We start from the raw sequence: 22,494 nt of genomic DNA, 5'->3' as shown, positions 1-22,494 counted from the left end.
CAGTTGTTCTGCTTTTTACAATAAGCCAATGAAATAAATACAATTTAAATGGCTCAACACAAATGGCTCCTGCAAATTAAACATAAAATGCCACTTTTAACCCCTTCGCCCGAAGCCTGTTTTCACCTTCCTGACCAGGCCAATTTATACAATGCTGACCAATGTCACTTTATAAGGTCATTACTCTAAAACGCTTCAATGGATCCCACTGGTTCTGAAACTGTTTTCTAGTGATATATTGTACTTCATGATAGTAGTATTTTTTTGTAAAAAAAAAAAATGGAAATTTAGCGAAAATTTAGCATTTTTCAAAATTTTAATTTTTATGCTCTTAAATCAGAGTCATATCGCACAAAATAGTTAATAAATAACATTTCCCACAAATCTACTTTACATCAGCACGATTTTTGAAATAAATTCTTTTTTTTTGTTAGGAAGTTTTAAGGGTTAAAGTTGACTAGCGATTTCGCATTTTTACAACAAAATTTGCAAAACCACTTTTTTAGGGACCCCCTCACATTTGAAGTGACTCTGAGGGACCTATATGAGAGACAATACCCAAAAGTGACACCATTCTAAAAACTGCACTTCTCAAGGTACTCGAAACCACATTCAAGAAGTTTAACCCTTCAGATGCTTTACAGGAATTTTTGGAATGTGGAAGGAAAAAATAAATATTTACTTTTCTTTCACAAAAATTTTCCTTTAGACCTAATTTTTTTTTTTACTTTCGCAAGGGTAATAGTAGAAAATGGACCATACAATTTGTTGAGCAATTTCTCCTGAGCATGCAGATAGCCTATATGTGGGGGAAATCTACTGTTTGGGCATACGGTGGGGCTTGGAAGGGAAGGAGCGCCATTTCATTTTTTGAATGTAAAATTTGCTGGCATAATTAGCGGCTGCCATGTCATGTTTGGAGAGCCCCTGATGAGCCTAAACAGTGGAAACCCCCAAAAAAATGACACCATTTCGGAAACTAGACCCCTTAGGGAACTTATCTAGCTGTGTATTGAGCACCTTGAACCCACAGGTGCTTCACAGAAGTTTATAATGTAGAGCCATGAAAATAAAAAAATAAAAAAAATTTTCCCAGATAAATCTTTTTTAGCTCCAAATTTTGCATTTTCGCAAGGGTTAAAGGAGGAATTGCACCATACAATTTGTTGTGCAATTTCTCCTGAGATATACCCAATATGTGGAGGAAAACAACTGTTTACTGGAATATTTATTGAATGTCATGTCGCGTTTGGAGAGCCCATAATGTGCCTAAACAGTGGAAACACCCCCACAAGCAACACCATTCTGGAAACTAGAACACTTAGGGAACATATCTAGATGTGTATTGAGTTCCTTGAACCCACAGGTGCTTCACAGAGGTTTATACAAACAGTGATGGTTTCGGGAGCCATGTCATCTGCTGGTGTAGGTCCACTGTGTTTTATAAAGACTAAAGTCAGCGCAGCCGTCTACCAGAAAATTTTAGAGCACTTCATGCTTCCCTCTGCCGACAAGCTTTTTGGAGATGGAAATTTAATTCTCCAGCAGGACTTGGCACCTGTCCACACTGTCAAAGGTACCAATTTCTGGTTTACAAACAACAGTATCACTGTGCTTCAGTGGCCAGCAAACTTGCCTGACCTTAACCCCATAGAGAATCTATGTGCTATTGTCAAGAGGAAGATAAGAGACACCAGACCCAACAATGCAGACGAGCTGAAGGCTGCTATCAAAGCAACCTGGGCTTCCATAACACCTCAGCAGTGCCACAGGCTGATCACCTCCATGCCACACCGCATTAATGCAGTAAATGATGCAAAAGGAGCCCTGACCAAGTATTTATTGCATTTACTGAACATACATTTCAGTAGGCCAACATTTCGGATTTTAAAATCATTTTTTCAAGCTAGTGTTATAAAGTATTCTAATTTACTGAGATAATGACTTTTGGATTTTCATGGGCTGCAAGCCATAATCATCAGCATTAACAGAAATAAACTTTTGAAATAGATCATTCTGTTTGTAATGACTCTATATAATATATGAAATAAATTCACTTTTTGATGATATTATAATTTTGTGAGATACACCTTTATAACATGATGCCTGCAGATTGTTCAGCATTTTCATTGTGACAGGTTTCCTTTAATTGTTAAATGGTCATTTAAGAAGAATTGTTATAGGGGCACTCAGGGCAATGTGACCATCAAAGGGGCATACAGGGTGAATAATTAGTTTCAAGGGGGGGTGAATTTGGGACTGTTTTCTAAGGGCACTTGCACTTGGCAATAATATATTCTAGGGGGCAATTTTACCATCTAGACTAGAGGATACAAATGAGACGCTTTATTTAATTTGAAAGGAGCAAAAAGGTGGGCATTAATATGTGTTGCACTCAGAAGTGCACTGTTTTTGTGCCATGCAGCAGGTCGAGTAACAGGGACAAATATGACAACAGAAAGCTCAGCAACTGGGTGAATGTAGGATGAGTAGTTTGTGCAGGTTGGAAATAGATGGGGACGAAGCAGGAAATGTGAGACGTCAATTGTGTCTTTGCAGTAAACTCTGCAGACGATCTATGGATGAAAGAAGTTGTCATGTTGGTCTTGGGCAAATGAAAAACGTTAACAACTCCATCAGAAAGAATGTCACCTCTAAATAATCTCTTCATATATTCAGCAGACCTGGTATCTACCACTATATGGTCACCGTATGGCGATAGTATCAGTGTTGCTGTTTGAATAGAGACATATTTTCACTAACAGCATGGCCATCTGCTCTTGTTCCTGTTTACCAACAATTAGAGTGCGCCATCTAAGTTGTAAACATGAATATCTGATCAGGTGACCAGTCAGACGTGTTTTGCTCCATTAGTGCTGAGACCCTACCCACGCTTCTGATTCAACCCCTTTATGATAAGCAACTTTTGTACTTTGTAAAGCATGCTTTGATTATTATCGGTTGCTGGAAGCATGAAGCATAGCCAGACATTAGCTTCTGGCAATGTTTCTGAGAAATTTTAGCCCATTCATCATGGACAAATTGATTTCTGGTCACTAATATTCTTCTGTTATTAAGAAAGTTAAAGAGGTGGTAAACTACAATCAATTTAAGCCACTGAAATAAATTCTTTTTTCATATTTACCTGTGAGCGACGCTATTTCTCACGCTCAGTGATGATCATGTGAGCACCGGCTACAGCTACCATTGATATTCCATGATGTCAAGTCAATTTACGGACTCTGGAAGTTGATGTTGCATCATAGAGGCGTGACCGAGTCTCACACATTGGCAAGTGCTTGTGGGGCTCTGTCAATGAAAGCAGAGAAGGAGAGGGGAGCTTCCTGCTCCTGGGCCTGTGCACGGTGCTCGGGTCTCCAGGCGGAGTGCTTAGTGCGAGAGCGCGCACTCCCCACTTCTTAAAGGGGTAGTGAGTGCACTCTATATTTGCCCCCAACCAATAGCTGGGGGGCATTTAGTGCTTAAGGCATCCTCCCCTCTAGGTAGGTGCCTATACAATGCCCTCTTTAGTGTTAGTTTGTCCCTGCCAGTTAGAAGTCAGGTACCTGAACCTGTTCCTGAACCTATTCTGTTAGACCCCGAACCTGCTGCTGAACCTGCCTAGTCTGAACAAGAACCCGTTCCTGTCATCTGTGTTACCTGAACCTGAAACTGCTCTGGTGGTACCTGAACTTGGAGCCACTCCGGTGGTACTTGAGCATGTAATTGCTCATGCGGTACCTGAACCTGAAACCGCTCTGGTGGTACCTGAACCTGAAACCTCTCCAGCGGTACCCAAATCTGAAACCTCTCCAGCGGCACCCGAATCCGAAACCTCCCTGGCAGTACCCAATTCTGAAATGTCTCCAGCAGTACCTGAATTTGAAACCTCTCCAGCGATACCCGAATCTGAAACCGCTCTGGCAGAACCTGAACCTACTCCGGCAGTACCTGAACCTGAAGCTACTCTGGCGGAACCTGTGCCTGAAAATGCTCCGGCGATACCTGAGCCTCACCGTCGGAGCCTACACCAGTGTCCGTCCTATCAAGTGTTCCAGGATCTGCACTGTCTGGACCTGCATCAGTCCGTCCTGTTAAGTGTTCCCTGATCCATACTGTCTGAACCTGTACGAGTATCTGTCCTACCAAGTGTTCCAGGATCTGCACTGTCTGGACCTGCATCAGTCCATTCTGTCAAATGTTCCAGGATCGGCACTGTCTGAACCTGTCCCCCTTTTTATCTGGTTTCAGGTGTGATTTTCATATTGCCCATACCTGTTACTTGCCACAGGCGAGTTTGAAGTAACATCACATGCCTGAAACAAGTAGTTTAGCCACTATTTTGGAAATTTATCAACAATTTTGTCCGACCCATTCTTGAGGTTTCGTATGTCCCATTTGCCTTTTTTCTGCTTTCTTTTCTGTTGTTCCAATATACACAAAGAAAATAAACATTTGTATAACAAGACGTGTAATTACAATAATTTTCTGGGAGAAATAATACATTTTCTGAAACAATTACAAAGGTGCCAACACTTTCGGCCATGAATGTATGTCCAAGAGAGGTAAAGGCTCCAGCTTCCAGCATATTTAAAAGCATCAAATTTTATTTAATCCATTAAAAAAGTGAAAATACTTTGCAAAATGTATGAGTGAATATCCTCCATAGAAAAAAACAAAAACAAGGCGTTTTGAAAGCTGTAGAGTTTAGTCACTTTTTTCATAAATTTAAAAAAATGTGATTTTTTTTTTTTATACGGTATATTGTGTGCCAACACATGCCTGAACGTTTCAGGTTAGGAAACTGCCAAAACTTCTGCTTTTATAGAAGGCATTTGATCAGCAGTACCACCTATCTGCTACTTGCCCTTTTTAAATGGAATCATTAAGCGTGTAGTTAGTTTAGTTAATTTTTCATCATACTTCTTCATTTTGCCTAATGTTATTAACTAAAATAATAAGTGTAACTTGCTTTGTAATGGTGTCTGTGTGAGGATGTACTGTATTTACCCAACTGTTAAGGCCTTTAAAGAACTAGATTTTTTTTTTTTTTAAATGTCTTGATATACAAAATTAAAAATGACACTGCTGTGCACGTCCCATCATTTGATATTTATTTTAACCGCTTAACTGTGGAAAAAAAGTACTGTAAGTGGAGAAAAAACATGCCAATGGCGGAGCTACCACAAAAAAGACGGCAAAATAGCCAGAAAAGACACATTTCAGCAAAAAGACTGCCGGTACTGGAAAAAACTTGGCAGTTGCACTGGCATCTTAAATACAATGTATGCACATAGCCTTATAACTAAGCAGCATTTTAATTCAGAATTGAGATGTCGAAAATACTACAAATTCAGAAAATTATCGTTTCCATTAGTCCAAGACAATTATATGCGAGAAATGCTCTGTGCCCCTTCTTTCCCAAAGTAGCAGTAAGCTTATAATAATTTGTTTATTAGTTAGTCTAAAAAATACTTAGCCTCAAAGAAAACAATCTATTTTCGTCTGCTTACATTTCCCTGCCGAGTTGAATGTGAGATTTAGGCAAGCCCACGCATCTTTTTTTACATAAAACCTTAGACGTCAGCAAATAATAAAGGCTTTGAGGGACCAAAAATACACATTTTACGATTCATACAAAAATAAAGCTAAACACAGCTGAGGTTTTATAGAGTGTTGGAATAAAAATGTACCAACCACATAGTGAGAGTTTATAGCTTCAAATTATATTACTGACCACATCAACATTCACAGAAACTACTGAGCGTTTCCTACGATTTTATAATCCATTATAAAATTATTAAATTACTGTAAAATAAGTTATTACTGGTGAGGATTTAAAAAAAATAAATAAAACCTCATATTTATCAACAATGCGCCAAGTCTTTAATAAATAATACATTTGACACAAATTGGTCAAACACAACATTTTAGAGGCATTTTCTGAGATCTATACCAAGATCTAAAAACCTCCAAAATCCCTGGTGTGATAAGTCGCTCAGCACTGATCATTTATATTGCAGGATAATAATTTTAAGCAAGTAAACTCAGCCTGTACCATTGTTTCTTTACATCCTGTTGTCATTCAGACTACTATGTCTGAGTGTCCTCCTCCAGTAGGCATATGCGCTAGAAAATTATGTATGGCTGAGCGCGCATTCGCTCTTCTGGCACCATTATAGTCTATGACCTCGTCAGCACATACGTCCGAATCCTGTTTTGCATGGCCATAAGCCCCGACAGGGAAACTGAACGGGTGCCTAAACACAATGTGAAAGCACGCTAATTAAGTCTTCACATACTACATTTCCCATCAGCGCTCTCACCTCACCCCTCCACTGTGTTGCAGAGACATTGCAGCTCTGGCTCTCCTTGCCTCTGCCCATTGTCAGATTCTACAACTTTCTGTTGCCCAAGATTGTGGTTCTAATACAGCCATTGTTTTGCTTGCTCTCAACTACTTAACACTTTTTTCCACCTTTAGAACTTGGCACCATCTCATTTAGCGCAAAAGCAGTAATAATGGATAGGTGCTATATATAATAAGGAAGGACACTATGCTACCTTTGCCCCTGTTACCATCATTTAATAGTACCTCTGGAGCGAACCCTTGTTTCAATCTTATTCTAAAGGCCCCCATACACATTACATTAAAGTTGTCTGAAGTGGCAGATATCGGCCATTAGTCTAATGTGTATGGGAGCTTCCTAACTCTCACCTACATGTCACTGGTGGAGAGAAGTGTCTGGCCTATTGGCTCTCCAATGTTCAATCCTTTTGTCCAGCACCAAGATAACCTGCGACCAGAGGAGTTTGGCAATGGCTCTCTTATAGAGAGCCATTGCTTGGCCAATCTGGCCAATCTGAATGTCTCCGTGTACGTGGGAGTCGGGAGAGATAGCTGGTGAACGAACAATTGTTCAGCCAACACCTATCTAAAGTGTATGGAAGGCAAATTTTCTTAAGAGCCATTTAGCTCATGTGTTGGAGCAGTAAGGCGAGCCTGGTGTAATAGGAATGCCTAATTTAAGGTCTTGTAGTGTCTAGACTTTGTCAGATTGCCTTAGGTGGTGTATCACATAGTCAATTGAGATGAACTGAACAGACGGACTTCACTCTCCTGACAGTGCCACAGTACATCTTTTCTTTCAGATCCTCCTTATAAGGCCTCCTGCAGCACAGCACGCCTCACCAATTCCCTACATACAGCCTTTTGCATCACTCCTATCAGCTCCTCTATATGTTCAGCCTACTGCAGAGCATCACTCCTCAGCCCCAGACTGTACAGTACATTTCTCCTCAGCCCCTCTATATACAGCTTCCCATAGTACATCATTCCCCTGACCCATCTATATAAATCCTCCTGCACTACATCAGTCCCTAGTAAATAAAGCCTCCTGAAGTACATCACTCCTCAGCCCCTTCTATATACAGCCTCCCGTTTCCAAGTCCTTTTTTAACCCCTTCATGACCTATGACGTCATAGATTGTGTCACGGCATTTGATGTGGGCTCCAGCTCCAGATAATAATGACCCCAGTGGAAGCTATGTCACGGCCCATTCACCGCTAATTTATAGTGTGCTGCCTATATCTTTCTTTTCTCTTCTCAGCACAATAATCTATTCTCTACTGACAAGGGAAGTCCTTTACATCACATGCAAGACAATGTCATGGACACCATGAAGGTAAAAATAATCAGTAATCTTCAGAAATAAGTTTGGCAATATAATAATCACAATTACCTGTGCAGCTGTAAATATTCCCGCGGTCGGTTTAGCAAATGCAAAAATCTATCCACAATCTTGTTCTTGCCAACACCCTGTGGGCACAGAAATACGTTACATGGATTACATTCTCACCAAAATCAATAACAGGATATAAAAAACTACAATACAAGAAAACTAACTGAAAAGCAATTAGAAAAACATGGTTCATATGCTGAAAAAAAAACAGATTACGGTATATCAAACATATAGCGGACATGACTAAGAGGATACATTTTTTATCTATTTCCATGCTTGCACTAAGTTCTACTCACTGAATAATACATATATTAATTACAATTTGGCCAGCGGTTCATCACTAATCATGTGTCCATGTACCCTAAGTTTTCCCTCCATATAAGAGATTATGTAACCAAGCCCACCAATAACAATATATATAGAGGCATACAATGGCCCATAAAAGATTATATCCGGAGATTATAAATTAATAATAATAATAATAAATTTTACTTCTATAGCGCTGACATATTCCGCAGCACTTTACATTTCAGAGGGGACTTGTACAGACGATAGACATTACAGCATAACAATAATCACATAGATTATAACAGATACCAAGAGGAATGAGGGCCCTGCTCGCAAGCTTACAGTCTATGAGGAAAAATGGAAGACATGAAAGGTCGGTGGTAACAATTGCTTTTATTGTTTGGATCAGCCATAATGTTAAGTGTGTAACCGTACAGACACAGAGGGCTGATAGATGCATAAAGCATGTGGTAACATGATGCGGGGAACCTGGCTAGGGTAAAACTTTTGTCTGTGCCACACAGGGATAGATTAGGTTAATGTGTTGAGGCGGTAGGCCAATCTGAATAAATGCGTTTTCAGGGCACGCTTAAAATTGTAGGGATTGGGGACTAATCGTATTGACATGGGAAGTGCATTCCAAAGAATTGGCGCAGAACATGTAAAGTCTTGGAGACGGGAGTGGGAGGTTCTGATTGAGTATGCTAACCTCAGGTCATCAGTAGAACGGAGGGCACGGGTAGGGTGGTAGACTGAAACAAGGGAGGAGGTGTAGCTTGGTGCTGAGCCATGGAGAGCTTTGTGGGTGAGGGTAATAAGTTTGTACTGGATTCTGGAGTGGATGGGTAGCCAGTGTAAGGACTGGCACAAGGTAGAGGCATCAGTTTAACGATTGGTGAGTAATGTGATCCTAGCTGCAGCATTCAAGACAGATTGGAGGGGGGAAAGTTTGGTAAGAGGGAGACCGATTAGAAGAGAGAATGAATAAGAGAAACAGTAAAGGTTTTTGCGGAGTCAAAGGTAAGAAATGGTGGAATTCTAGAAATGCTTTTGAGATGCAGATAACAAGAGCGAGCCAGTGATCGGATGTGGGGGACAAAGGAAAGCTCGGAGTCAAGTATGACCCCAAGACATCGGGCATGCTGCTGGGGAGTAATAGTGTAACCACACACAGAAATGGTAGTGTCGGGTAAAAGTACAATAGTAGAGGGAGGAAACACAAGGAGTTCAGTCTTTGACAGGTTCAGATTCAGACATAGTGAGGACATGATGTGAGACACAGCGCTGAGACAATCGCTGGTGTTTTCTAAAAAGGCAGGTGTGATGTCAGGAGAGGAAGCGTATAATTGGGTGTCATCAGCATAGATATGGTACTGGAAGCCAAATCTACTGATTGTTTGACCAATAGGGGCAGTATACAAAGAGAAGAGGACGGGACCTAGAACCGATCCTTGAGGAACCCCAACAGTAAGTGGAAGATGAAAGGAGAAGGAGCCGGCAAAAGATACAGTAAAGGTGCGGTCAGAGAGCTAGGAGGAAAACCAGGAGAGAACAGTGTCCTTGATGCCGATGGAGCGGAGCATAGTGAGGAGGAGCTGATGATCCACAGTGTCGAATGCTGCAAAGAGATCCAAGAGAATTAGCATGGAATAGTGACCATTAGATTTAGCTGTTAATAGATCATTAGAGACTTTAGTGAGGGCAGTTTCAGTAGAGTGTAAAGAGTGGAAACCGGATTGGAGAGGGTCGAGAAGAGTTATCAGAGAGATAGCGGATCAGACGGGAGTGGACCAGGCGTTCCAAGAGTTTAGAAATGAAGGGAAGATTAGAGACAGGTCTATAGTTAGCGGCACAGTTTTGGTCGAGGGATGGTTTTTTAAAGAGTGGATGTATGATGGCATGCTTAAATGAGGAGGGAAAGATACGAGAAGAGAGAGAGAGGGTAAATATTTTAGTTAGGTGAGTGGTGACAGCAGGGGAAAGGGACTGGAGGAGATGTGACGGAAATGGGTCACTGGTGCAAGTGGTTGGACGAGAAGATACAAGGAGCTTGCTTACTTCTGTGACTGGTTCAAAATCAGAGAGTGAGCTAGATGCAGTGGAGAAGGGAGGACAGTGCATGGTATGAGGTGATTGGGAGATAATTTCCTGTCGGATATGGTCAATTTTTTCTTTGACGTAATTGGCCAGACCGTCAGCTCGAAGCTCCTTGCTTGGGGCTAGGAGATTAGGTTAGGAGAAAGCGACCTCTCCAGAGTCAAGTACAGTGCCTTGCGAAAGTATTAGGCCCCCTGGAACTTTTCAACCTTTTCCCACATATCATGCTTCAAACACAAAGATACCAAATGTAAATTTTTGGTGAAGAATCAACAACAAGTGGAACACAATTGTGAAGTTGAATGAAATTTATTGGTTATTTTAAATTTTTGTGGAAAGTCAAAAACTGAAAAGTGAGGCATGCAATATTATTTGGCCCCTTTAACTTAATACTTTGTTGCGCCACCTTTTGCTGCGATTACAGCTCCAAGTCGCTTGGGGTATGACTATCAGTTTTGTACATCGAGAGACTGAAATTCTTGCCCATTCTTCCTTGGCAAACAGCTCGAGCTCAGTGAGGTTGGATGGAGATCGTTTGTGAACAGCAGTTTTCAGCTCTTTACACAGATTCTCGATTGGATTCAGGTCTGGAGTTTGTCTTGGCCATTCTAACACCTGGATACGTTTATTTGTGAACCATTCCATTGTAGATTTTGCTTTATGTTTGGGATCATTATCTTGTTGGAAGACAAATCTCCGTCCCAGTTTCAGGTCTTTTGCAGACTCGAACAGGTTTTCTTCAAGAATGGTCCTGTACTTGGCTCCATCCATCTTCCCATCAATTTTAACCAACTTCCCTGTCCCTGCTGAAGAAAAGCAGGCCCAAACCATGATGCTGCCACAACCATGTTTGACAGTGAGGATGTTGTGTTCAGGGTGATGAGCTGTGTTGCCTTTACGCCAAACATATCTTTTGGCATTGTTGCCAAAAAGTTCGATTTTGGTTTCATGTGACCAGAACACCTTCTTCCACATGTTTGGTGTGTCTCCCAGGTAGCTTTTTGCAAACGTTAAACAACACTTTTATGGATATCTTTGAGAAATGGCTTTCTTCTTGCCACTCTTCCATAAAGACCAGATTTGTGCAGTATATGACTGATTGTTGTTCTATGGACAGACTGTCCCACCTCAGCTGTAGATCTCTGCAGTTCATCCAGAGTGATCATGGACCTCTTGGCTGCATCTCTGATCAGTCTTCTCCTTGTTTGAGATGAAAGTTTAGAGGGACGGCCAGGTCTTGGTAGATTTGCAGTGGTATGATACTTCTTCAGTTTCAATATGATCGCTTGCACAGTGCTCCTTGGGATGTTTAAAGTTTTGGAAATCATTTTGTATCCAAATCTGACATTAAACTTCTCCACAACAATATCACGGACCTGCCTGTTGTGTTCCTTGGTCTTTATGATGCTCTCTGTGCTTCAAATAGAACCCTGAGACTACCACAGAGTAGGTGCATTTATACGGAGACTTGATTACACACAGGTGGATTATATTTATCATCATTAGTCATTTAGGACAACATTGGATCAATCAGAGATCCACAATGAACTTCTGGAGTGAGTTTGCTGCACTGAAAAGAGACCGAATAATATTGCACACCCCACTTTTCAGTTTTTGACTTTCCACAAAATTTTAAAATAACCAATACATTTCGTTCAACTTCTCATTTGTGTTCCACTTGTTGCTAATTCTTCACCAAAAATTTACATTTGGTATCTTTATGTTTGAAGCATGATATGTGGGAAAAGGTTGAAAAGTTCCAGGGGGCCGAATACTTTCGCATGGCACTGTATCAGCTGGACATGGGAACGAAGTGATAAGGGGAGGCTGACATGATGCTGGGAGGGCGGGACGACACAGATACAGCTGAGAGGGGGTTGTGTAAGATGAGCCGAGGGGTAGGGGTCTGGAGGAAAAGGGGATATGACATAGGTAGTAGAGTTGGGGTTAGGTAGACAAAAGGATTGACCGGGGTTAGTGTAGCCCTTTCTGACCTTCAAAGGACTGGACAGCAAGAATAAATAAAGAAATAATTTGCAATTTCTGATCCTTTAGTTCTCAGGGAATATAAATTGCCACTAAAGGAGAATGGCAGTGGAATACTCCTTTATCCCCATGGAAATCACATGCATGTCTAGGCCAAACAGAGCATATATATGTATGAAGAAGAATAGTTATTGGCCGAAGAAGCATTTGACTGTGTATAGCCAGATTTATAGGCTCTGACTTGCCAAATCAACAGAAAGGGAGAAGAGCTAGGGACTCTTTGTGCCAAAATCAGAATGATGAAGGAGATCTGCAATGGTAAACTGACGCATGCATTAACTGTTCCTAGGCAAATTACAGAGAATACTCGTTATTCAGAAAGCCAAATAACAGGCTTCAGATATTCACATGGAAAAATTGAGTTTTCACTGGAGTTACCTTTAAGGAGTAACTAACTTTTTTTTGGTCCAGCATGGAAAGTTATTAAACTTTGCAAACTACTTTATCATGTTATGTCTCTCCATCCCAGCCAAAAAAAAAAAAGAATGCATGCAAGCAGCTTCTAATCCCATGGTTCTCCCGAGTCTAGTTTCAATCCATCAGATGCGTTAAAGGGGTTGTCTAGTCTTAACCTCTTCACAAACTTTGATATATATTTACGTCAAAGGTTGTGCCCATATCTTTCTCTGCACATGATGACTGATTAAATCAGCCATCACGTGCTTTTAACAGCTGAGGGTGGAGCTGCGCACCGCCTGCAACTGTTTATCAGTTTAATCATGCTGTCAATCACTGACAGCGGGATTTAACATGTGCCGGGCAGAAGTGCGTCACAAATCCCCCCCATCGGCGACTCTGTCAAGTGATCGTGTGGTGCTGTTGGGTTGTCATAACAGACGGGAATCTTCTGATAACCCCCGTGTCGGTCGTCGGTCACTACAATCCTCCAAGCCCCCTGCCTAGGGAAAAACTTTGGGGTCTGATCCTAGCCCGGAAAACTCCTGAACTTTGTGTCCAGAGCTGGATCAGGGGTGACAGGATAGTTAGTGTAGGTGTGTGTTTTATATAGGAAAAAAAAATAGTAAAAAAAAAAAAATATATATATAAAAAAAATGTTTATTTTGTATAGTGTGTTGTATTTAAGTTTGTTGTAGTGTGAATATGGTGATGTAAGGGGGTGGCTGTAAGGTAAGGTAGTGGGACCAATAAGATTTTTTTCTGTTTGCGGTGTTGTATAATATTCAATTTAGTGCAATGTGTTTATATTGTGTATAATTTTTATGCATATAGGATGGTGTGAATGTAGTTTGGGGTTGTATATAATAGTATGAATGAATATGGGTTAGGGGTTTAACATGATTTTAGACTATTATTTTAGGGTGGTATTCACGTAGTTATGGTTACTTTGTTTCTTCCCTTTTAGTTTTGTTTTCTTTATTTCCTTAGTTTATTTGAATTTTTCTTTTTCCCTAATTAGTAGGTTGAGAACTTTCCTCCATTTTGTTTCAATTTCTGGTTTATTTCTTTGTGTTTTGTGTTGTGAGTTAATTTTCCCCATCACCATTGAGGTCTGATGAACTCCCTCTTCTGGTGAAGGAAGGTAGTGAGGCTGATTACCAAGCACCTGGGCAGGATGATGATGACTGGGTGACGGGAATTACTGACTGGATATAAGGCAGCCGACGCCCTTCTGCCTTGCTGGTGATCTCTCTGAGGGATTCTAGGAGACCAGTCTGATTCGTACTCCTCAAAAGCTAAGTTTTCTGCTCTACTTTTTGCATTTTTGCTTTGTTTTGCTTTGTTTTCCTTGATTTCTGCCATTCCCTGCTGGGGTGAGCTGAATTCCTTTTTGCTCTGTCTTCAGAAAATACCTGAGTGCTGATATAGTCTTTTTGAAGCCTAGCGTCTTCAGGGCTTTTTTCCCTATCAGCTGTTGGCTCTTGTTTTGATAGGGTTTTGGCGGATTACAGACAGCAGCTTTTCTATCCTGTCCTATCTAGTTAGCTTGGGCCCCATCATTTGCTCAGCCTATCTTTCTATCTGTGTGAGTGTTTTTTCATCTTGCTTCACCGTCATTATATGTTGGGGGCTGCCTATTGCTTTGGGGTCTGCTCTGGGGCAGTTTAGATTTCCCTTTCTGTCTTTAGGCTATGTAGTTCTCCGGCTGTTTTCGAGGGGTCTAGGGCACCGTAGGAACCCCCCACGGCTACTGCTAGTTGTTGTTGATAGGTTCAGGGGTCTGCAATCCGACAGCTGCCAACTTCTCTGGTTTTCTGGACTTAGCTAGTATTTCTGTTTTTGCCTCCTACGGTGACTCATTCATAACAGAATCACCCGCCATACCGCAGATCCTAGGGTACTCAATAGCAGGAAAGAATTGTAAAAAAAAAAAAAAAGTGTGTATATTTTTTGCTCTATATCTCTGAGGCCGTAGGGGGAATTTTTTTTCTCTCAATGGAGATAAAGCAATCGTCTGATCGTGTGGAGCAGCTCGCTGCGGAAGTGCGGGGAATTTCCGCCTACCTTGCTCACTCACATGCTGCTGAACCAAAGATCCCTACTCCTGATGTGTTTTTTGGGGATCGGTCTAAATTTTTGAATTTCAAAAATAATTGTAAATTGTTTTTTGCCTTGAAGCCTAACTCGTCAGGGAGCTCCGCGCAGCAGGTTAAAATTGTCATCTCTTTGCGGCGTGGCGATCCCCAGGATTGGGCGTTTTCTTTGAAACCAGATGATCCTATTCTGACTAATGTAAACGCATTTTTTCAAGCCTTGGGGTTGTTGTATGACGAATCTAATGCTATTGATCAGGCTGAAAAGACCCTGTTGGCATTGAGCCAGGGTCGAGATTCTGCAGAATTGTACTGTCAAAAATTCCGAAAGTGGGCGGTCCTTACTACCTGGAATGATAATGCCTTGGCAGCTCTCTTTCGGAAGGGTTTGTCAGAAGCCGTAAAAGATACTATGGTGGGATTTCCTGTTCCCTCTGGTCTTGACGATTCTATGTCATTAGCCATTCAGGTTAATCGGCGTTTACGTGAACGCAGGACTGCACGAGAGGTGTTGCCACCTGTTGAACAAATGTCTGAACCTATGCAATGTGATAGAGTTTTGTCCAGGGAGCAACGTCAGGAGTTCAGAAGGCGTAATAAGCTGTGCTTTTTGTGTGGAGATGCCTCGCATATTATTTCTGTCTGTCCTAAACGAGAGAAACGTTTTGCGCACACGTTTTCTATGGGTGGTGTTCAACCTAAGTTTCTTCTGGCAATTACTCTGATCTGCTCCCTGTCCACATTTTCCACCAAGGCTTTTGTGGATTCGGGAGCAGCCCTGAACCTAATGGACTTGGATTTTGCTAAACGTTGTGAATTTCCTATGACACCTCTGCGGACGCCTATCCCTTTGAGGGGGATTGATGCTACTCCTTTGGCGAAAAATAAACCTCAGTTTTGGACCCAGGTGGTAATGCGGGTCGCCCCAGACCATCAAGAAAATTGCAGATTTTTGGTGTTGCATAATCTGCATGATACCATTGTTCTGGGGTTTCCCTGGTTGCAAATTCATAATCCAGTTTTGGATTGGAAATCTGTGTCTGTGGTGAGTTGGGGTTGTCGGTGTGCCCTTAGTGAGGCTCCGTTTTTTTTCACCTCTCCTCAGTCGCATGATGTTCCTGACTATTTGGCGGATTTTTATGATGTATTTAGTGAGAATGAGTCTGCCTCTTTGCCTCCTCATAGGAGTTATGACTGTGCAATTGAACTGAGCCCGGGGTGTAAATTTCCCAAGGGTCGGCTCTTCAATTTATCTGTACCCGAGCACGAGGCTATGCGATCCTATATTAAGGAGGCATTGGAGAAGGGTCATATTAGACCATCCTCTTCACCCTTAGGTGCCGTTTTTTTTTCCGTGGCCAAAAAGGATGGTTCATTAAGGCCTTGTATTGATTATCGTGCCCTCAACAAAATTACTATTAACTATCAGTATCCGTTACCCCTGATTTCGGATCTATTCTCCAGAGTTAAAGGTGCTTGCTGGTTTACCAAGCTTGACCTCAGGGGGCGTATAATCTTATCCGCATTAAGCATGGGGATGAATGGAAGACGGCGTTTAATACTCCGGAGGGACATTTTGAGTACCTGGTGATGCCTTTTGGGCTCACTAATGCCCCTTCTGTCTTCCAGTGCTTCATGAACGATATTTTCTGAGACTTTGTGGATAAATTTTTGATTATCTATCTGGATGATATTTTGATCTTCTCCAAGGATTGGGATTCTCATGTGGAACATGTTCGGACTGTGTTCCGGATCTTGAGGGAGAATTCCCTGTATCTCAAAGGATCGAAATGCCTTTTTGGGGTACAGAGGATTTCTTTTTTGGGATTTATTTTGTCTCCGTCAACTATTGAAATGGACCCGGCCAAGGTACAGGCCATTTATGATTGGGTTCAGCCCACTTCTTTGAAGGCCCTCCAGAAGTTTTTGGGTTATGCTAATTATCATCGGAAATTTATAGCAAAATTTTCTAGTATTGCCAAGCCATTGACTGATCTGACTAAGAAGGGTGCTGATGTGTTGAATTGGTCTCCGAAGGCTGTTTCTTCCTTTCAGGAGCTGAAGCGAAGATTAACTTCTGCCCCGGTTTTGCGGCAACCTGATGTCTCACTCCCGTTCCAGGTAGAGGTGGACGCTTCTGAGATTGGTGAAGGAGCTGTTTTGTCCCAAAAGGATCCTGTAACATCTAAAATGAATCCCTGTGCTTTCTTTTCCCGAAAGTTCTCTCCATCTGAACGTAACTATGATGTGGGAAATCGGGAACTGTTAGCCATGAAATGGGCATTTGAGGAGTAGAGACATTGGTTGGAGGGAGCTAAACATCAAGTTGTGGTCCTCACTGACCACAAGAATTTGATTTACCTGGAGTCGGCCAAATGCTTGAACCCTAGACAGGCTAGGTGGGCCTTGTTTTTTACACGTTTTGATTTTGTGGTCTCTTTTCTTCCTGGCACTAAGAATGTCAAGGCTGACGCTCTCTCTAGGAGCTTCTTTGCTGATTCTCCTGTGGTGACCAAGCCTGCTACCATCTTAGGCGAAGGGGTAGTTCTTTCTGCCATCTCGCCCGATTTGAGACGTGCTCTGGAAGAGTTCCAGGAGGACAAACCTGAGCGTTGTCCCAGAGGAAAGTTGTATGTTCCTGACCAGTGGAAGAAGAGAGTGATGTCTGAAGTTCATTGCTCTGCATTGGCTGGTCATCCAGGTATTTTTGGTACTAGAGATCTGGTGAGTCGGTCTTTTTGGTGGCCCGCCTTGTCTCATGATGTCAGGAATTTTGTGCAGTCCTGTGGGACTTGCTCCCGATCTAAACATTGTTCTCGCTCTAGTGGGTTGTTGATGCCTTTGCCGATTCCCAGGAGGCCATGGACCCATATTTCAATGGATTTCATCTCTGATATGCCTGTCTCTCAGAGAATGACTGTTATTTGGGTGATTTGTGATAGGTTCTCTAAGATGGTTCATCTTGTACCACTCCCTAAGTTGCCATCTTCCTCTGAGTTGGTGCCCCTGTTTTTGCAACAGGTGGTTCGCTTGCACGCGATTCCTGAGAACATTGTAGCTGACAGAGGAGTTCAGTTTGTGTCTAGATTTTGGAGGACTTTCTGTTCCAAGCTGGGAATTCAGTTGTCCTTCTCCTCTGCTTTTCACCCTCAGACCAATGGGCAGACGGAGAGAACAAACCAGACCTAGGAGTCGTATTTGAGATGTTTTATTTCCGCTGATCAGGATGATTGGGTTTCATTTTTGCCCTTGGCCGAATTTGCTTTAAATAATAGAGCTAGTTCTGCCACTTTGATGTCACCTTTTTTTTGTAACTTTGGGTTTCATCCTCGATTTTCTTCAGGGCAGGTGGAGCCTTCTGCCTGCCCAGGTGTTGACACTGTGGTGGAGAGAATGCCCCAGATCTGGGACCAAGTGGTGGATAAGTGATCTCTCTCCCAGGAAAAGGCCCAGCGGTTTTCCAACCGACATAGGACCATTGGTCCCCAGTTTAAGGTTGGTGATATGGTTTGGGTATCATCAAAAAATATCGCTATGAAGGTGGCTTCTCCTAAGTTTAAGCTTAGATTTATTGGACTTTACAAGATTTTGGAGATTATTAATCCGGTCTCTTTTCGTTTGGCTCTTCCTGTTACATTTAAAATCCATAATGTGTTTTATAAGTCCTTGTTGAAGAGGTTTGTTGAACCAGTAGTTCCTGGGGTGGCACCTCCGGACCCTGTATTGGTTGAAGGTAACATGGAATATGAGGTAGAGAAGATACTGGATTCCCGTCTGGCTAGACGGAGACTCCAGTATTTGGTTAAGTGGAAGGGTTATGGTCAGGAGGATAATTCCTGGGTCTCTGCCTCTGATATTCATGCCAAAAGATTGGTGCGTGCCTTTCATCGGGCTCACCCTGATCGCCCTGGTGGCGTGGATGAGGGTTCGGTGACCCCTCCTCAAGGGGGAGGTACTGTTGTGAGTTCATTTTCCCCATCACCATTGAGGTCTGATGAACTCCCTCTTCTGGTGAAGGAAGGTAGTGAGGCTGATTACCAAGCACCTGGGCAGGATGATGATGACTGGGTGACGGGACTTACTGACTGGATATAAGGCAGCCGACGCCCTTCTGCCTTGCTGGTGATCTCTCTGAGGGATTCTAGTTGACCAGTCTGATTCCTGCTCCTCAAAAGCTAAGTTTTCTGCTCTACTTTTTGCATTTGTGTTTTGGTTTTGTTTTGCTTTGTTTTCCTTGATTTCTGCCATTACCTGCTGGGGTGAGCTGAATTCCTTTTTGCTCTGTCTTCAGAAAATACCTGAGTGCTGATATAGTCTTTTTGAAGCCTAGCGTCTTTAGGGCTTTTTTCCCTATCAGCTGTTGGCTCTTGTTTTGATAGGGTTTTGGCGGATTACAGACAGCAGCTTTTCTATCCTGTCCTATCTAGTTAGCTTGGGCCCCATCATTTGCTCAGCCTATCTTTCTATCTGTGTGAGTGTTTTTTCATCTTGCTTCACCGTCATTATATGTTGGGGGCTGCCTATTGCTTTGGGGTCTGCTCTGGGGCAGTTTAGATTTCCCTTTCTGTCTTTAGGCTATGTAGTTCTCCGGCCGTGATCGAGGGGTCTAGGGCACCGTAGGAACCCCCCACGGCTACTGCTAGTTGTTGTTGATAGGTTCAGGGGTCTGCAATCCGATAGCTGCCAACTTCTCTGGTTTTCTGGACTTAGCTAGTATTTCTGTTTTTGCCTCCTACGGTGACTCATTCATAACAGTTTTGTGTCTGATTTTGTCGTCTTGTCTGATTGGAGATTTGTTCTTAAGTTTTGTTCTGTTGTGTCTTATCCTGTAAAATATCGTAGTTGTGTCATGTGATGTATCTACAGGTGCTTCTCACAAAATTAGAATATCATCAAAAAGTTAATTTTATTTCAGTTCTTCAATTCAAAAAGTGAAACTCATATATTAGATAGAGTTATTACAAACAGAGTGATCTACTTCAAGAGTTTATTTCTGTTAATGTTGATGATTATGGCTTACAGCCAATGAAAGCCCAAAAGTCATTTTCTCAGCAAATTAGATTACTTTATAACATCAGCTTCAAAAAATTATTTTAAGATCCGAAATGTTAGCCTACGGAAATGTATGTTCAGTAAATGCACTCAATACTTGGTCGGGGCTCCTTCTGCATCAATGCGGCGTGGCATGGAGTCGATCAGCCCGTGGCTCTGCTGAGGTGTTATAGAAGCCCAGGTTGCTTTGATTGCAGCTTTCAGCCTGTCTGCATTGTGGGGTCTGGTGTCTCTCATCATCTTCTTACGGGATTCTCTATGGGGTTAAGGTCAGGCGAGTTTGCTGGCCAATCAAGCACAGTGATACTGTTATTTTTAAACCAGGTACTGGTACTTTTGGCAGTGTGGACAGGTGACAAGTCCTGCTGGAGAATGACATTTCCATCTCCAATAAGCTTGTCGGCAGAGGAAAGCATGAAGTACTCTAACATTTTCTGGTAGACGGCTGCGCTGACTTTGGTCTTGATGAAACACAGAAGATCTACTCCAGCAGATGATATGGCTCCTCAAACCATCACTGATTGTGGATACTTCACAAAACACCTTGGGCCAGCGTTCATAGGAGATTGTGATTTCTGCTATACATAGCTTGCTCATGCACAGTAAAATGTTAAAAAAAAAAAAAAAAGTTGTTAAAAATATGAAAAAAAAAAAAACAAGTTCAAATCACCCCTACTTTTTCCCCATTAAAAATAAAGCAAAAAAAAAAACCAACAACAAATATTTGGTATAGCTGAGTTTATAAAAATTTGATCAATCAAAATATCAAATAAATTAATCCTATTGATAAACCGCGTAACAAGAAAAAAAATTAAAGAACGCTAGAGTTAGGTTTTCTTTGCTGTCACAACATTGCAATAAAATAAAATTAGAAGTGCTCAAAACATTGTATCTACCCCAAAATGGTATCCATAAAAACATCAGCTAAGTGCAAAAATATCCCGAAAAATGAAACATGGCAACACAAGCAAAAATAAATACATGTTTGGTATCTGCAAACACGTAATGACCTGGAGAAACATATTGCCAGGTCAGTTTTAGGCCTCTTTCACACTTCAGTCTTTTGCATCAGTTCAAATCCGCCAAAAAGTCAGAGAAGCGGATCCGTTCTCAACTGATGTGAACGGATGGCACAGTATCCGTTTTCAGACGGATCCTGAAAATGAGGAAATAAAGGAACTGCTGGCCGGGAAGGGGAGAGAGAGAGAGAGGGAGAGAGAGAGAGAGAGAGAGAGGGAGAGAGGGAGAGAGGGAGAGAGGGAGAATATTTTTTTTTTCTTGTTTTGTCCGGCACCCAGAAAGAAATTCGGGTTAAATGAGTGTCTGGAGGATCCGCCAGAGAAAAAAACGTTGCAAGCTCCGTTTTGAAATCTTTGAGGATGGTGACGGACAGCAACTTTTGGCGGATCCTCAAAAAAAACGGATGCAACGGACAGCAATCCGTCACAATCCGCCATTAATGCAAGTCAATGGGGAAAAAAAAACGGATCCTCAAAAGAAAATTGAGGATCCGTTTTTTTTAAAACCTGGCGGATTGTGACTGATTGTAAAAAACTGAAGTTTGAAAGAGGTCTTACCATATAGTGAACATGGTGAATAAAAAAACAAAAGAAACAATTGAGGAATAGCATTTTTTTTTTTTACAATTTCAACGCACTTAAGAGTTTTTTTTCCAGCTTTCCAGTGGATCACACAGTAAACGTAATGGTGTCATTCAAAGGTACAACTCGCCCAGCAAAAAACAAGCCCTCACATGGCTATGGGGATGGAAAAATCAAAAAAGTTATGACTCTTGGAAAAAACATGAGCGCAAAAAAACGTAAAATCGTAAGGTCGTGAAGGGGTTAAGCTACAAGTCTGCAGTCGTTCTATATGAATCTTCACATCACCTCGCAGTGAGGCTCTTCTGGTGCCGGTAGTGCCGCCTGAGTCACCACAAGTGTGCGATCTGCATACTTTTGGACACATTCCTAATAAAGTGTATATGGCCTCGCTCAATACACTTTCATGGAGTATGCAAATCACATATTTCTGGTCACGTGCCTGCCGCTCCTGGCTCCGGAGATTCCTCACAGGCGCAAGTCTGCTGTCACATTCAGTCACCGACGATCAGTAGTTTAAAATTGGAGAACCGTATATAAATCTATTAAATTGGATTTACGATTTAAACATATTAAACCTTAGTTAATTTGGTTAATGCACTCGCTTTAATGAGAGTTCAAATACTGTGCGGTGCTGTATATGCATTACAGGCTTTTAGGTATTTGATTGTTCAAACAACGGGGATTTCAGGGATTCAAGCAGAATTTAGCAAACAGCTGAGATACAAGAGAAACAAAACCCATCACATGTGAGTCATAGGCTAAGTTCAGACAGTTGTGAAAAGCGGGCCAGTCAGATCTGCATTTTGCTCCATGCACGGCTCCGTGTGCCCGTCCGCAAAGCACAAGAGTGCAGGGGCTCACTGCTATTTACATGCAAATGGGACCACATTAGAGCATGCTGAGATTTTGACCTTAAGACCCAAGTGAACTATCACATGAGCTGACATAAGGTCAGTGTGCTGTACATTTTCCATACACGCCGTCAGTTTTGGATTTTTGCTGCAGATCCCCTCATAAAATACAAGTTGGATTAACCTAACAACATGCAGCGTTAACACACTCTAACGGGGAACACACCAGCCATTCCCTGCAGAAAGCCTAACCATGAATAAGGTAAGGGTGGTGCAGACTGCAGGCACTAGGGGTAACTGTGGCTGACCATAGGCACTGGA

The 22,494-nt window shown here is 42.0% G+C and overlaps 1 protein-coding gene across 2 annotated transcripts in view; it reads right to left on the bottom strand.

The window, feature by feature from the left end:
- VWA8 (von Willebrand factor A domain containing 8) overlaps nt 1–22,494 on the bottom strand; it is a 670,166-nt gene that overhangs the window by 349,415 nt on the left and 298,257 nt on the right. For both annotated transcript variants that reach the window (XM_073580317.1, XM_073580318.1), the window contains exon 22: nt 7,744–7,820. In XM_073580317.1, the coding sequence (XP_073436418.1) occupies nt 7,744–7,820 (77 nt within the window). The remainder of the gene's footprint in view (nt 1–7,743; nt 7,821–22,494) is intronic.

Source organism: Dendrobates tinctorius, unplaced genomic scaffold (genome assembly GCF_039654945.1).
Source record: "Dendrobates tinctorius isolate UK_male_01 unplaced genomic scaffold, ASM3965494v1 ptg000064l, whole genome shotgun sequence".
Taxonomy (NCBI): domain Eukaryota; kingdom Metazoa; phylum Chordata; class Amphibia; order Anura; family Dendrobatidae; genus Dendrobates; species Dendrobates tinctorius.
The sequence above is the reverse complement of the archived record's forward strand: the minus strand, read 5'-3'. Positions and strand labels throughout refer to the sequence as shown.